This window comes from Microtus oregoni, unplaced genomic scaffold (assembly GCF_018167655.1).
Source record: "Microtus oregoni isolate MIOR12 unplaced genomic scaffold, Mior012 000012F_ref0000307, whole genome shotgun sequence".
Taxonomy (NCBI): Eukaryota; Metazoa; Chordata; class Mammalia; order Rodentia; family Cricetidae; genus Microtus; species Microtus oregoni.
The window spans coordinates 20,136,882-20,154,101 of NW_024543071.1; the positions used below are offsets into that span (position 1 = coordinate 20,136,882).

General features: G+C 45.6%; 1 protein-coding gene across 2 annotated transcripts in view; it reads left to right on the forward strand.

The window, feature by feature from the left end:
* The window catches only part of Blnk (B cell linker), a 64,471-nt gene that overhangs the window by 36,375 nt on the left and 10,876 nt on the right, over positions 1–17,220 (forward strand). For both annotated transcript variants that reach the window (XM_041661243.1, XM_041661244.1), the window contains 6 exons: positions 4,241–4,322; positions 5,383–5,454; positions 10,026–10,095; positions 12,647–12,674; positions 13,432–13,474; positions 16,260–16,344. In XM_041661243.1, coding sequence (XP_041517177.1) covers positions 4,241–4,322; positions 5,383–5,454; positions 10,026–10,095; positions 12,647–12,674; positions 13,432–13,474; positions 16,260–16,344 — 380 coding nt within the window. The remainder of the gene's footprint in view (positions 1–4,240; positions 4,323–5,382; positions 5,455–10,025; positions 10,096–12,646; positions 12,675–13,431; positions 13,475–16,259; positions 16,345–17,220) is intronic.

A 17,220-nucleotide genomic window follows, 5' to 3' on the forward strand; every position in this document is an offset into this window, starting at 1 on the left:
TGCCTGCCGGTGATAGAAGCTGTGGCTTGGGGAACCTGTTGAGGAATGGCCTTTATCTGCATCCTAATATAATTTCCCATCAGGAGACAGAAAAGAGAGGCTTTTAAGGCACAGTTGAGACAGCTTCTAGGTTTAAGTCCCTTCTGATCCTGTCAGCTTTATGATTTTGGGCTAGCTGCCCAACATCTCTGAGACTGTGGTTTTTCCTCCCTTATTATCTTTATATTTATTTAATAAGTATATAGATAAATAGAGATATAAATGTATTTCTAACACACACACACACACACACACACACACAGACACACAGTGTTCCTATCATATTCTAGGCTTTTTACAAAGCCAGTTTCCTAGTCTCTCCTGAGGACTGGAGGTGGCAGTAGCCAGCACTGAGTAGAGCTGCTGAGCCTCATGGTAGCTGGGCTCAGCGGTGAATGAATCCTGGTCCCTTTTTCCTTTGCCATGGACTCAGCACTCCTACAGCATATACACACTTCGTCCTGAAAGGCTCCTCAACCCTGTCACCTCTACACACTCAGTGCCCCTAGCAGAGAGTAGCAGACTTGGGGGGCGGGGGGGTGGTCTCTCAATCCACAGTCTGTCAGTCAGAGAGGTGATCCTGTCTCTTTAAGGAGGGCAGAGGTGACAGGGAGCAGGAGAGCAGAGTAGAAGAGGGTGAGGAACCAACCAGGAAGACTCTCTGTGAATTTAGACACAGAAGCAAAGGGATGCCATGGGCTGTGACAGGGTCTCCATTTCTGTGATGAGGTGGGAGGGAACTAAGGGCAGAGAGGCAGAGTTCTGCACACAGAGTCCTGCAGAGGTGGCTCAGGGCAGCCTGCACCAGTGGGAGAGAAGTGTAGAGGAGGCTGTGTTCTCCAAGGAGCAGATGGGAGGATGAGATTTTCAAAAGGTTACAGCCAAAGCCAGGGACTAGGTGATAGTTCAGTTGGTGAAGCTTTTGCATTGCAAGGAGAAAGACCAAAGTTCAGTTCCCACAGAACCCACATTAAAAAGCCATGGGTAATGAGGCTCACCTGTAATCCCAACACTGGTGAATCAGCTGATCCCTCGGGCTGACTGGCTGGCCAGACTAACTTAATTAGCAAATGAGTCCCAGACCAATGAGACCCCGTCAAACAAAGAAACCCAGTCTGAAAAAACAAAAACAAAAAAAAAAGCAAATAAAATTAAATTTAAAAAAATCAAACGGGCTGGAGAGATGGCTCAGAGGTTAAGAGCACTGACTGCTCTTTCAGAGGTCACGAGTTCAATTCCCAGTAACCACATGGTGGCTCACAACCATCTGTAATGAGATCTGGTGCCCTCTTCTGGCCAGCAGGTATACATGCAGGCAGACCACTGTATACATAATAAATAAATAAATCTTTTAAAAAAATCAAACAAATGAAGCCCACAAAGTGATCAGCACTGAAAGAATGATGTCTGAGGTTTTCCTCTGTGGTCTTGTGCCTACACACACGTGTGCCTCTCACCTGGACACACATGTGTCCCTGGACCTGTACACACATGAGTTCCCCTGTACCCGTACACACGTGTGCCCCTCACCTGGACCTGCACACACGTGTGCCACTACACCTTTAACATGTGTCCTTGGACCTGCACACACACGTGTTCTCCTGCACCTCTGCACATGTGAACTCCTGTACCTGTGCACACTCAGGACTGAGGATGTGGCTCAGTCGGTAGAGTGGTTTTCTGGCATGAACAAATCTCTTGTCTCCATTTCCAGCACCACGTATATCAGGAGTGGTGACAGAGACTAGAAGTCTCAGCATTCAGGAGGGTCAGGGGTCAAGGTCATCCTTGCCTGGAGAATGAATTCAGGACCAGGCTAGGCTACATGTGACCCTGTCTCAGGAGAAAAAAAAAAGATTCCACAAAAAAGGAAAAGAAAAGACAAAATCAATATGTACACACACACACACATACCAACTTTTTCTTTTTCTAGTATTTAGAACCTTATGCATCTCCAAAACTTTTTTGTTTTTATTTTGTTTTGATTGTTGTTGCTTTGGGTTTTTTTTGTTGTTGTTGTTGTTGTTGTTTTTATTGGGTTTTTGTCTTGTTTTGCTGAGACAAGGTCTCTCTATGCAGCACTGGCTGTCCTAGAACTCACTATGTAGAGCAGGCTGACACCACAGTATGGTTTTATAGATTGTGTATGAAATAATGGAGTTTCTATGAAAACATCGCAGTGATTCTGGTGGTCTCTTTAAGGTACAGATTGTATGGGTCTTCATCATACACTTGTTTTGGCAGGTAGCCACTTCTAACCATGGAACTGCAGAGCTGGAAATGCACATTGCACGTTTGAACAAATGCAATTTGTTGGGATTGGATCGAGTCTTTTCTGTCGTTGCTCTTTTGTAATAAAACTGACTTGGTTCCATAAATTCCGGAAATAGCATTACTCTAAATAGATTGGATTCTAGACAGTATAGACAGGACGGCTCCTACTGAAGGTGAAGAAGAGACGAGAAACAACAGCTATCTAGAAAGAGAGAAGAGCCCTAAGGGAGGATGGAGAGGGTGGCAGGGTGGGTTGCAGGAGGCACACAGGTGGCTTTTGGGTACTTGAAGTTCTCGGCACTCAGATGGGGATCAAATCCTGCCTCTACTGCCTTGTGCAAGCTGTGTGTTTTCTCTGTACCTCGGAGTTGGAGGGAGTATCCACCTGACAAAGATTGTTAAGATGGCTGAGTGATGGGATGGGGTTTTGTTGTTTTGTTTTGTTTTGGAGGGAGTTGTTTTGTTTTTTTCTTCTATGGGTACCTTTCTTGTCAATCTATCAGGCCAGATTAGAAAAATCATTTTTAAGACCTGGGTAGCTCATTTGTGTTTTATCTGTATAAAATCTCTATCTATCTATCTATCTATCTATCTATCTATCTATCTATCTCTGTCTCTCAACCCCCATTTCTGGTCAACTGGTTGTTGACAAAGACCAAGAAAATACAGTAAAGAAGTAACTGATTTTTAAAAAGTAACAGGGCTAGGAAAACTTTATATCCACATGTAAAATGAGGGGGTTGAACCCTATCTCATGTCATACACAATATTAACCAGAAGCAGACCATAGACCTAAATGTAAGCTAGGAAACCATTGGGCTATTAGAAGGAAGAAAGCATAAGTAGAAATCTTTATGACCTTGAGTTAGTCAATGTTTATTTTTTAGTGATACCAAGACACAAACAACAGAGAAAAAAGATACACAAAGGGGACTTTAAATTTAGATCTTTGTGCCAGAAGTGACGCATCAAGAAAGCATGATCAAGGCCCATTACACCTGCCTGCAATACCAACACTGGGAGCAGAAGCAAGAGAACGTCAGTTCAGTGCTAGTCTATGCACATAGTGAGGCTCAAAATTGGAGAAAAATGCAAGCCATGCATCTTATAGAGGACTTTTATCTAGGACATACAAGGAGCTAATATACCATAGCAATAGGAAGGTAAACAGCCCAACTAAAAGTTGGAAAGGATATTGATAGCAAAAATATGCATATGGGTAGTGGGCCTAAGCTGTAGCATCAAAGGAAGATAGATCCAGACGACAAGACACACCTAAAGTTATATTCGGTATTTGAGAAGCCTAGAGATTAAAGAACGCTGATGTCGTGGTGTAAATGAGAAAGAGCCCCACGGTCTCCAGTATTTGAGTACTTGGTCCCCAGTTGGTAGCACTGTTTGGTGAGGTTCGGGAGGTGTGGCCTTGCTGGAGAAAGGATGTCACTGGGATGGCTTTTGTGTTTCTATAATCTCACCCCACATCCAGTTCAGGCTCGGTTTCACATCTGTGGTTAAAGATGTGGGCTCTCAGCTGCTATGCCTTCTGTTTGCTATGGTGCCTCCCCGTCCTCATGGATGCTTATCTCTCTGGAACCCTGAGCCCAATCAACTCTTCCTTCTATAAGCTGCATCTGCTCCTGATGGTTCATCACAGAAAATACAACTGCTATGATCTATTTCACGTAAGGGGCTTCAGCGGCCGTGGACTTAGCATTCACGGAACAGAGTCTGGTAGAAAAGTCCCTGTAGACCCAACAGGTGGCTAAATGCCCAAAGGCACCCCATGGTAAACTTCACCCAGTGCAATTTTATAGTATGTGAGTTACAGCCCATAAAAGCTTTCATAGAAACGAAAACCTCTTTCTCCCACAGTTAACGATGCGCTTACAGCAAGCATTCTCTCCACTCATTGCTGTGTTACTTTTAGGCTGATTATGTGGTCCCTGTGGAGGATAACGATGAAAACTATATCCATCCCCGAGAAGGCAGCCCGCTGCCTACTGAGAAAGGTAAGCAAGTGTTCGAAGTTTGGAGAGCCTGGAAGCTTCTAGCACTGAGCCCACACCAGGTTGTTCAGCGGTAAGCACGGAGGAAATCAGAACTGACAGGAGCTCCTCCTCTGTAACCCCCCCCCCCCCCACCCTTGGCTCCATCAGAGCCTTTTCTCTTCCCTCCATGGTCAAGGTTTTAGATTCTGGTTATGAAAGCCCTGGAGCTACTATCTTCGGCTGCCTTTTTCACGCAGAATGGTCATCAAAAGCTAACCCTCACAGGATTGCAAGCCCCAGGGTGGACTTGGAAACAGTGCACCACGAACAAGTCTGTGGCGGAAGGATAAAATGAGAGCCGTGTACTCCGCATCCTGGCTCTTTCGTTCCACATGTCTCAGGCCTATGGGACACTTTGTCTGTAAATCTTGCCAGGGATAAGAAATGCTGTCATAAACACGTGTCTCAGATCAGACATGGAAACGGCACCCTCCAGAAATAGTGATTTTGGGAAATACAGTTCCAGACAGGAGACGGAGCCTCTTTGGATGACACTTCCTGTCTAATAAACTGGACCAGAGAGGACTGTCCTCAAGAATGCTGGGTTTTTGTTTGTTTGTTTTTACTAGCAGCACTCTGCTGTACTACCAAAGCATAGGCAACCGCTTTAAGACCAAGCCACCCAGTGCACAAAACAATACCTACATGTCCCTCCTCTGCTCAAAAGCCAAGTGAATTTGTGTGCAGAAGGGAAGGACAAGTGATTAATTTGGCACCACCGTGTTTAGCTTTAATATTTTTTTGATTAAAACAAAACAGAGCCAAACTCTCTTTTGTCTCCCACCCTACCAGACGGGTGACATTCTGATCTGTGGTACTTCAGCACATTGTTTTATTTCATTCCTTTAATCGCTAATATATCCAACCCAGAGCTTCCCCTTTGGATGGTTTCTGGGATTAATAAGGGTCACGGAATCTTTGCAGATCCTCTGATTTGACTGATCTTCTTTCCCCCTATGAGAACTTTCCTCAGTAAAGCATGGCTGTAATTATTCCATGTGTGCATATTCGTGTGTTTCAGCTCCCATGGTGAATAGATCAACCAAGCCGAACAGCTCATCAAAGCCAATGTCACTTCCAGGGAACGTCACAGGTAAAGTATATGCACAGTTGGTTTGGTTTTACAACTGCTCCAAAAGAGATATACAACTAGGAGCACACGTGACCAATCACCTGTATCCCTAAGTTCCCTGATAATGGGGAACCAAGTCTTTGTCCTGTCCATGCCCACAGGCTTTCTGCCACTGCCCTGACCTCTACCGACTAGATTCCAAAACCATCTCCCTACGCATGATGGGCAAAAGTAACCCCCGGTGGTGGCAACTATCTCTGAGTTGGGATCAACTTCTAGCCACATGAGAACCACCAGTTTATAGGACAACGACTCAGTCCATAGGGACTTGCCTCCCAGTGAACATTTGGAGAGAGTAAAATGGCTGGCTGGTCTGTAGCTTTTATCAAGAAAGGATAGATAGAATCTGTATTTCTGAGCTTTTTCTAAGTTGGTTTCATTTACAATTCTGCACCCTGCCCCAGGAAAAAAAAAACCTTGAAATTTATAAATCTCCATAAATGTGCAAGCTGAATTTCACACGAGTGCAGCCTATATTATTGCGGAATGGCTGGGTGGAGTCTTTTGTGTGCATGCGTCAGAGTATGGGATGCTGCATAGTCTGATAACAGCAGAAAATAGCAGTCTCCAAGAACGCCTGCAAAGAGACGGAGCTCTGGGGCTTACACGGCCCATGTGGGGGTAGGGTGGTGTTAACGGAACAAATGTTGGATATAAAGCTGAAGTAGAGTTATGTAGGAAACACACAGGAACAGGACACACTGAGGAATGTCTTAGCTGAGAAAGTAAGCAGCAATTGAAACCCAAGCTGCACCTTTAAAACAAACACTTCTAAATTTCTGCTCAGGGCAGATAGAGACGGAAGCTGATTTTCCCATTTTACTGTTATGCTTTGGGTACATCACCCATCACACTTCTCCCTTAGAGTTTCCTAACCAAGAACTGGACATGCTCAGAAAGCAAGGTGGGTGCCTGGAATACCACTGCTGGGGTCATCCCACTGCCAGGTCGTCCCACTGCCGCGGTAGGCCCACTGATGTGCATCTTGGTCTGGCTGCACTCTGAGGGAGCAGAAGGGTCCAGCTGGTGAATAGAGGGGTCTGTCTCCATTCTCCCTCCCTCCATGGTCACAGAAATACTCTCCTTCTGAGAGAGGCACCCATGACTCTGACCTGCACAGCAAGCCTCCAAAGAACGAACAAACATCTGACCGGAGAGAAGTGCTGTCTGAGTCCACCGCTCACGTGGTCTTGCCTCTTGCCCTCTCAGAGTCTCTGTTTCACTTGGTGTTCGTGAGGTGTAGGTAACACCTTTGCAATGTCTAGCACTCCGCCAATACCCAGAGACACTGGGTATTCATCACAGGACACTAATAAGGTTTCTGGTCACTTAGCCCTGAAATAATCACACAGATACTATATTAATTAAATCGCTGCTTGGCCCATTAGCTCTAGCTTCTTATTGTTTAACTCTTACATATTAATTTAACCCATTTCTATTAATCTGTGTATCTCCATGTGGCTGTGGCTTACTGACTAAAGTTCTGGCGTCTGTCTCTGGGAGGGGGCTACATGGCATCTCTCTTGGTCCACCCTTCTTTCTCCCAGCATTCAGTTTAGTTTTCCCTGCCTACCTAACTTCTGCCCTGCTAGAGGTTCAAAGCAGTTTCTTTATTCATTAATGGTATTCACAGCATACAGAGGGAAATCCCACATCATTTATGAGCTATGAATATTATATATAACATTCACCCATCTTAGTATAAAAATACTGATGTCTATGAATCGTGATGTTTAGAGTGATACATTATGCAATCATTGCCCCAGCTCACTTTTAGATTCCACACCCACCCAGCCAAGATCCCTTATGTCCGTTTTTATATAGTCAGTGCTATTCCCACTCCCGGCTCCAGGCAACCACTTGTCTTCATCCCTTGCTGTAAACCTGCTTTTGCTGACATTTCATAGAGACAGGATCACTCACTAGGCGGCCCTGAACATCTGGCTTCTGAACATCTGGCTCTCTTCCCACAGTTTAAAATTTTTAGCTATCAGAAACTTTTGCTCCTTTCCCACATTCTGGATGTGTTTGGCTGATTCTTTAAAATATCATATTTATCCTGTTTTCTGACCATAAAAAGTGAATTTGATAAGATGAGAGTGTCCCCATTTCAAAGAGCACCCAAGACAGTGTTTTTTAAGAGGTCTCCCAGCTAATTTGATAACAGAAAAATAACTAGAATGCATTCTTCCTAATGCAAGACTATGGTGAATTTTTTTTTTTAATGTATTTGTCAGGGGACAGGGCACGTTCCTATCTTGGTATACACAAGGAGGTCTGAGGACAACTTTGTAAATTCGGTTCTCTTCTTACACTATGTAGGTTTTGGGGATTGAACTTGGGTCCTCAGCCTTGGTGGCCAGAACTTGTATCTGTTGAGCCCGCTCCCTGGCCTAAGAGCACACAGGTTTGCACCAGCACCATGCCCTGGTAGCTCAGAGCACAGCTGGAAGGCCCTCCTGCCTGGTGGCTAAAAGCTATGGAGAGGAAAGAGAAGGGGAGATGTTGGTGTGCTGGCTGGGGACATGGAAGAAAGGACAGCTCAGCAGAGAAACCAGGCAGTGGGTCTAACAAGGTTGGTGTCGGGGTGGGCTCTGCCTCCTATTTTTTCAGACATGGTTGCCTCCTCTGCCCTGAGTCCTTCTATCTGATGTGAGTGGCTAGCCTATCTGCACAGTATCAACCTCAACGTTCAGTTTTAATAGCAGTTGGGTGATCACAGTGGGACTTGCACACCATGGTCGGATGACATTTCTCTTTATTTTCACAGTACAGCTTACTATCTGTGAGGGGGCACAGGGGCGAAACTGCCGACATGACCGCTCTGTTCTTAGGGGGAAGGGTTATACTGCGAGTAAAAGAGAGAAAATACCCAGAGACACCAGGAAGAGTCCAGAGCAGGGGCGGGGAAACGGGGCAAGCGGGAGAGAATAGTGGAGACAGCAGAAGAGAGTAGAGCACAGCCTTCAGGAGCGTGAAGAACAAGAGAACGCTGTGGGATAATGCTCTTGCACACTGTAAAGATTTGTCACCCACACTGGCACGAATTCAAGGTCCGGGCTGCTGGGTCCCTTCTATGACTTCAGGAGATACAATGTGTGGTAGGCTCTCACTTGGTAGTGACTGAGTAGACATTCTCTGATGTATGTGAGGAGCAGACACGGTGCTGAAGTGTGCTGTGTATGAACCGGCAGGATCGGGCACACCAGGAGGGGTGGGCTGAGCCCACACGTCTCTAGACACCTTTGCTGAGCATACCTGTACAGTGTGCTCGGGGCAAGTGGTATTGTCTTGCCTCCCTCTCAAAGGCACTTTGTTTTCAAAGTGTGTTTTCACTGGGCTCTCAGAACCAGGGTCCCTGAACTTGCCCTTGAGTCTAAGGAATGGGTCTTCCAGAAGCATTAGAGTGGCATTCTGACCTACAGCCTGTGTGAGCTTATATGCTGGCGTTTTTTCTTTCTTCTTGTGTGTGTGATGTGTCTGTGTATGTGGTATGTGTATGAGTATGTGTATATGTGTGTGTTTGTATGATGTGTATGTATGTGTGTGAGTGTATGTATGTGTGTGAGTGTGATGTGTATGTGTTTGTGAGTGTGTGTCAGTGTGTGTGTATGTGTGATGTGTGATATTTGTGTATGTGTGATGTGTATGTGTGTGCATTTTCGGTATGTGTGTGATTTATGTGTATGTGTGATGTGTGTGATGTATGTATATGTGTAATGTGTGTGATGTGTGGTGTGTTGTGATGTATGTGTCTGATGTATGTGTATGTGTGATGTGTGTGTGACATGTGGTATGTGTGATGTGTGGTATGTGTGTGTGATGTATGTCTATGTGTGATGTGTGGTATGTGTGTGTGATGTATGTCTATGTGTGATGTGTGGTATGTGTGTGTGATGTATGTCTATGTGTGATGTGTGTATGTGTGTGTGATGTATGTCTATGTGTGATGTGTGTATGTGTGTGTGATGTATGTCTATGTATGATGTGTGTATGTGTGTGATGTATGTCTATGTGTGATGTGTGGTATGTGTGTGTGATGTATGTCTATGTATGATGTGTGTATGTGTGTGATGCGTGTGCGTGTGGAGGCCCAAGACTGACATTGGTAATCATCCTCTCTCACTCTTTCACCTTGTTCACTGAGGCAGGGTCTCTCAATCCAACTTAGAGTTCATCAGTTGGTTAATCTTGCTCCTAGATTTCTGAGTTTTCCATCTCTGGCATTACAAGCAAGGGGCCACGCCCACTTGGCATTTACATGAGCTCTGGGGATCTGACTCTTGTCTTCACATTTGTGTGGCAAGTGCTTCACTACTGAATTATCCCCGCCCAGTGCCGGGGTCTCAAATATCTCATCATCTATGCCCATTCCTTTGCTCTTCCCTCCCCATCCCCGGCTTCAGTGTCACTGGATACAGGCCCTCCACTTAAAGTGACACAAAGCGTGTGTGTCTCAGGAACGCTAGCCTCCCTAATCCAGCCATTCCTGAAGGTAGGCCCAGTGACCGACACAAGTATGTTTTGTGCAGGTCGAAACAGTGGGGTCTGGGACTCCAAGTCATCCCTGCCTGCTGCGCCATCCCCACTTCCACGAGCTGGGTGAGTACTGACTGAGGATAGTGGTTGAATGAGATCTCTGTGTGCGGGATGGCGGGACCCTGCTGCCCTGAGCACTCCTGTTAGTTCTCCATACCTGTGGACCAGAGGAACCGCCACTAAAATCGGAAGTGAGGAGTCTTGCCTCACACAGAGTCAGTTTTAGCTAAAATGTGAGTTCATTGGCTCACTGTGATTTGCAGGGTATCCCAGCTTTCAGCACCCGAAAGCTCCGAGATCTCCAACCAAGTTCAACCTTTACTTTCTGGTCCCTAATTTCATTTGCAAGTAGTTCATGGTCTATAAAAGTGGGCCTGGCCTTAGAACATGAATTAGGCACTCGTACGCCTGAACAAATGCGTTAGTGTTTTCTGGGACAAAGCCTATGGGATTTAAGGTGGTTTTGGAAACTGCTGTGTGAGTATTATGGCACCATCGATTTAATTACTTTTCTATTGCTGTGATAGGACATCAGGACCAAGGCAGCTTGTAGAAGAAAGTGTTTAATCTGGGCTTAGGCTCACATGGTTTGGGGCCATGATGGCACAGTGAAGGAATGGCTGAGAACTTATGTCTCGATCCACAACCATGATCATGGCAGAGAGGAGAGAGAGACTGGAAATGGCACAAGGTTTTTGTAGTTATTGTTGGAGTCTTTGGGGGGGGGTGTCAGTTTTGAGACACTGTTTTTCTGTGTAACCCTGGCTGTCCTGAAACTTGCTCTGCAGATCAGGCTAGCCTCAAACTCAGAGATCTTGCCTCTGCCTCCCGAGTGCTGGAAGTACCTCAAAGCCTGCCCCCAGTGACACACCTTCTCTAACGAGGCCACATCTCCTAACCCTCTTAAACAGTTCCACATTCTGAGAATCAAGCAGTCAGATATATAAGCCTGTGCGGACAATCTTATTCAAATCACCATATACTCCATACAATTACCTTGGCTCAGCAGGTCGTTAAAGAAGTTTGCTTAGGAGCTGGGAAGTTGGCTCAGTGGTTAAGAGCAGGCAACACTCTTTCAGAGAACTGAGTCTGGTTCCCAGAATGAATGCCAGAGGCTTACAACAGCCTGTGACTCCAGCTCCAGGGAGTCAGACAAATCTGACCCACACGGCACCTATCCAAACACCACACACACACACACACACACACACACACACACACACCTTATATTCACATGCACTCACAGACACCACACTCACACACACATGCACTCACTCACTTACACACATCACACACACACACACAACACACACACATGCACATACACAGAAATTTTAATAAAATAGATCTTTTTTAAAAGCACAGTTATTTATGTATAAAACAGACCTGCATGGTTTCCATCCTGATTCTACCCCAGTGCACACCAAATAAGTCTTAGTTCGATGGGTTATTAACCGAATCTGCCCTCCTCTCTTGGCTTCACTTTGAGCAGATCCTTAGTCTTTCTGCACCCATTTTCTGATATCAAAAAATGTGACAATAATAGGAAAAAAATTGAGATAGGGTCTCCCTATGTATCCCTGGCTGGTCTGGAATGTGCTCAGTAGGTCTGGCTGGCTGCCTGCCTCTGCCTCCCACATGCTACCACACACAGCTTCTTGTGGGTTTTCAGTTTTGTCTGAGACAGGGTTACCCTACATAATACACACTTGGAGGGGTCATTTAGATGGTTGAAGTGATCTGTGAGGACTTTAACCTTGCTCCAGACTCCGGCAGACACTAGATTATTAGTACTCTTCCCCTGTACTTCAACTCTAGACAAAACATGAGGGGGTGTAGCAGGGAGGAAGAGAGAAGAGAGTGGGGGACTGAATCAAAGAAAGGGAAAAGAATTAAAACTAAACTCCATTGTCCTTGGCGTCTCATCAGCCCTCCTACTTAATGTGCTGGCTTTGTGGAAGCCTAGCCAGTTTGGATGTTCACCTTCCTAGATATGGACGGAGGGGGGAGGACCTAGGACTTACCACAGGGCAGGGAACCCGGACTGCTCTGTGGACTGGAGAGGGAGGGGGAGAGGAGTGGGGGGAGGGGGAGAAGGGTGGGAGGAGGGGGAGAAGGGTGGGAGGAGGGGGAGGGAAATGGGAGGCTGGGAGGAGGTGGAAACTTGTTTTTTGTTTATGTTTTTTTTTCTTCTTTTCTTAATAAAAAAAATTATATAAAAAAAAAAACTAAACTCCAACAAGGAGCATAAAGCCCGAGGAAAGTATGTCCAGGCTCTATTAAAGCTCTCAGCACCTGCCGCCATGCCGCCATGCTCCCTATCATACTGATAACAGATTGAACCCCTGAAACTGTAAGCAAGCCCTCAATTAAATGCTTTCCTTTGTAAGAATTGCCTTGGTCATGGTTTCTCTTCACACCAATAGAGCACTGGCTAAGACAGTTAACCCTTCTCCATCTGCTGGCAGGACCATCACAAATCCTCCAGCCTTCCGCCTGTCCTTTAAGAGCAGTCTCCTACCCACTGTTTTCCCTGTCAGGGTTTAGGTCTAAGAAGGTGGTAGCTCTGCTTCGTCTTCCCTGTGTTTAACAAGGCTGATCTTTTATTCCCCAGGAAGAAGACAGCTACACCCCTGAAGACAGTAAGTTGGTTCTGCACTTGAAAGTGTGTCCCATTTCCTGCAGTATCTATTGTGAGCCTCCTACTTAAAGTAAGCAGGGCATCCAGCTGTGCTTAACACAGCAGGCTTAGCACCTGGAGCTACTGCAGACAACTTGAGGAACTTCTAAGGCTCAGAGAGCTGGGAAGGTGCTACCCCTGGCGAGCTGGTCCTTGCTGGATTCTGTTAGCCTTCCTGAATGTGTGCAGCAGATAACAGACGATATTATCCACACCTCGGTCACTGCAGGAAGCCTCTGTCCACTTCCTGCCTTGCGGATCCCAGAGCAACTAGCAGACCACTGTGTATCAGATCAATTGCCACAGGCAAAACTCAGCTTCTGGCCAGAATGGGGAGACCCTGGGCAAGTCCATGATGCCATGCAGCCCAGATGGACCCGAGCTTGCTCTAGAACATGACAGTGACTGTCACTTAAGATACATAGAAGGTGGGACCATGTGACGCCCGATGCCCACTGCACAAGCATTGCTGCCCGGCAGCTGCGGGGGTCATAGTGTCCATCAACACTGTTGACAGATTATGATGTCCCCACAGTGAAATGTGCTGCCCCTCCATGAGACACACCCATCCAGTTTTCAGTGAATGGAAACCACTATAGCTATGTTGCCACGATTTACAGCAACTACATCAGGTCTCTCCCAGCGTATTTAATATTGCTCTGACTTTGATCTCCACGTTCTGCTGTGTTGAAGGTCTTTGTCTTTTCTCCTTATCATAGACTCCACTTGCCTCTTCACAGAATGCATCAAAAGTTTGTGAAGGTAAGTACATTTATTCTGAAGGCTGCACGTGCACTCTAAAAGTAATTTTTTAATGAACAATATGCATATTAATCCTTAATTCTGGATTTCTTTCATTGTTTATGAGCCAATTGTTAATATGAAGCCAATTCTGAATGATTAGTGCTTTGCACTGTAGTAGTAAGTCACAAAGTTAGCTCAGAAGCCTGAGCTTAGCCGGCAGGGTCTACGGAGAAGGCTACAGCCTGCCTACCACTTGTCTATCGCAGAAGGCACAGTCAGCTAGAAAGCAGCATGGTGGTACTATGCATGACCTTAGAGAACAGCTCAGACAAAGTAATGAATTTTTAAAACTCTCTTTATTTAAAGAAGTTCTGCTGGAAAGGTTTCGAAGTTCAAGTGCCCTTAGTCTCAGTACATCTCCAAACACTTCCCTGCCTTTATTTCACTATATCTCAACACAACATGCTTTTTAAAATAATGACCCCATTTAAAAAGTTTGTATTTGAAAAACATGACTGGGGACAGGAAAGAGAAAGTATGACTCATTCATGACGTCAACACTTAGAGCGTAGACACCCTGAAGTCCTGCACCCGTCCATCTCCACACATGAAGGCACCCTGCGCTTCATCACAGTGCGTGTCCTTTCACCGTGTCCTAAGTCAGCGTCTGCACCGAGCATGCTGGTGTCCGGGTAATGGGACAGTGAGCACACATGCATACAGCTCTTATCTCTGCTTTTGTGGCACCATTAGGTCCCCCCCTGCCATTCTATTTCTGCTGTTTGGCCATTGCTGGAAGGACCAGTGAGTAGTCATTTAAAGAATCAGATGATGGATAGACATCTCTCATGACTGGGGGCCCTAGGGTAGGAAGACAGGAATCCAGAGAAACAATCTGCTTGAGTTCTGGTGTGTGAGTGGGTGCAGGAAAGAAACGGCTGACGTGACTGATCTATGATGTGGTTAAGGTTTTTATTGTAGATAGGAGAGAAAACAGCCAGAGCCATCTGGAAGAGTCTAGAGAGGGAGAGAGAGAGAGAGAGAGAGAGAGAGAGAGAGAGAGAGAGAGAGAGACTGAACATAGCCAGGACTAGGAAAACAGGAGGGACTAGTGGAGATACTGAGATAAGGAGAGAAGAGAGTTTAGCTCCAGAGAGTAGGTGAGCTCACAGTGACAATAGCCAGGTTGTAAGGTGGACGAGCAGCTGGGGGAGGGAACCAGTTGACTCTGAAATGTGTCACAGGTCCTTGTGCTACTGAGGGAGCCCAAGGGCCAGCATGGACTTTGGTATCCCGATAGCCGCCACAGGTAACCATATGTCCCTTCTGCCTGAGGTAAGGGAAATGATCCTTTTCAGACAGGGACCAGTTTCCCAAGTTCCTGAGGAATCCTGGCTTTTATCTAACAGCCAGAAACCCTGTAGTCCAGCGTGAGTTCATTTCTGGATATTTGGACAGCCCAAGAGACCTAACAGTTCTGGAAACCAAATTACTGTAATTATGGGAGCTGCCTGTCACAGCTCCACTAAAATGGAAGAGGCTTTTACAAAACGGCAAGGCCCTGGCTAACAGAGTCTAGAGACAACACAGCCTGGTCAACGCTTAAGGCCCTGGCTGACAGAGTCTGGAGACAACACAGCGTGGCCAGCGCTTAAGGCTGCTGGAACCTAATGGAGACATTGCGCTCCTTTGGGAATTTCTGAGTTTTAAAGAACTGTGCACAAAGTTAGCATGACAGCTCAAAGTAACCCGCCACACATTTGAAATACCTTTAGAGTTCAAGGCAGGCTGATGTCAGGACCCAAGGGCTGACCACTTCCAGCACACCAGTCACTGCTTCTGTTCCTTTGAAATCTCTGCAGCTTCTGTCTTTCCTTTTTTGTCGTTGTTTTTAGTGAGCTATATATTTTTCTCTGCTCCCCTCCCTTCCTCCCCGTTCCCAGGGTACTCAGGAGATCTGGAGATCTTGTCTTTTTCTACTTCTCATGTAGATTAGATGCTTTTGTCTTTTTTTTTTTTTTTGCTTTTTCGAGACAGGGTTTCTCTGTGATTTTGGAGCCTGTCCTGGAACTAGTTCTTATAAACCAGGCTGGTCTCGAACTCAAAGAGATCCGCCTGCCTCTGCCTCCCAAGTGCTGGGATCAAAGGCGTGCGCCACCACCGCCCAGCCATGCTTTTGTCTTTTTTTAATGTCTCAGTAGGAAAGTTCCCTGTGGGCTTCAACAGAAATTTCTTAGACTCTGTGGTTAAGCCTATTTCCTACCCTCCCCCCCTGAACATGTTGAGATCCAAGTGGAATCAACATTCACGGGTAACCTGCACTTTGATTCAGTTGATTTTTCAAAAGAAGTAGATCATTATAAATTCTGAGGTTTTACCTCTCATCAGCAATAAGTCACTTATCCTGCCTCTCACGGCCAAGCAAGACACACAAATGTGTGCTAACACCGGAAGGGATAAGGTTACACAGAAAGCAGAGAAAGGGAGATGCAGAGGAATGTTAAGCTGTTCATCTCCTGACACCCACCTGCTCAGACACTTACAGTCCAGTACCCAGGGCTTCTGTCTTCAGGTACAGAAGGAGTGCAGAGGTACTGGCATAGTAACACTGCCAACAGGAAGTCACGGTCCTAAGAGTACACACACCAAGAGAGTGGCGACTACACAGACTGAGAACACCTTAGAAGACAGGGTATTCCAAAACATCTGGTCAAAGAGGGTCCTACACAGCTGATGTGGCTGGATTTGGGGATGGGGACAGATATTTCACTATAATACTAATATGAGACCTCTTTTAATCTAGAAAAGCCTGTCCCTGCTGAACGCCACCGAGGGTCTAGTCACAGACAAGACGCTGTACAGTCACCAGTGTTTCCTCCCACGCAGAAGTAAGAATCCTTCCACTTATTCATTCTTTCTTTTAAGAATATTTTTCATTTTGATTTTGTTTTTATGTCTATCTGTGAGTATATGTTGCCTGTGTGTGAAAAGGGCATCAGATCCCCTGGAGCTGGAGTTACATGGTTATGAACTGTCCATTGCAGACACTGGAAGCTGAACCCAGGTTTTCTAAAACAACAGGACACACCCACTTCTCCTAACCCTTTATTCTATATATATTTTAAAGACAGGGTCTCAGTCTGTAACCCTAGCTTGCCTGGCTATGTATGCATTGCCTTCCTTATATATGTAGCCAGGATGCCCTTTAACTCCTGCCTCAGCCTCCAGAGTGCAGGAATAATAGATCATGAGCTAGCTCTTCCCCTTTAAAAACAAGTTTCTTCTTGTTGCTATGGAAATTCATTGCATTACAAGGTCACACAGAACTTCTTAATTAAATCTGGAAAGGCGTTAGCAACTTAAGAAACTAAGAATTTCAGAGACCCATTCTTCAAGTTATTTGTTTCATCTAAAATATAACATTTCAGTTAAGGCTCCCCCCTTTTCAAAGTTAAGGGGGAAAAAATCTTGCTTTTCCAAAGGTTTTGTTGCCCTCCCATCTTTAGATCTTGTTAACCTTTGGTGTAGATTCTTCAGATTTTGCATTGTGTTCTGATGATGCCCCTTTGTATGCCATGAATATGTTTTATTACCATTGGTTGATAAAGCTGGTTTGGCCAATAGTCAGGCAGAATATACCCAGGCAAGCAATTCAAGCAGAGATAGAAGGGGAAAGAAGGTGGAGTCAGGTAGATGCTAGAAGCCACTGAGGAAGCAAACTGTGTGGTAACAAGCCCCAAATAGAGATTGATAGAAATGGGTTA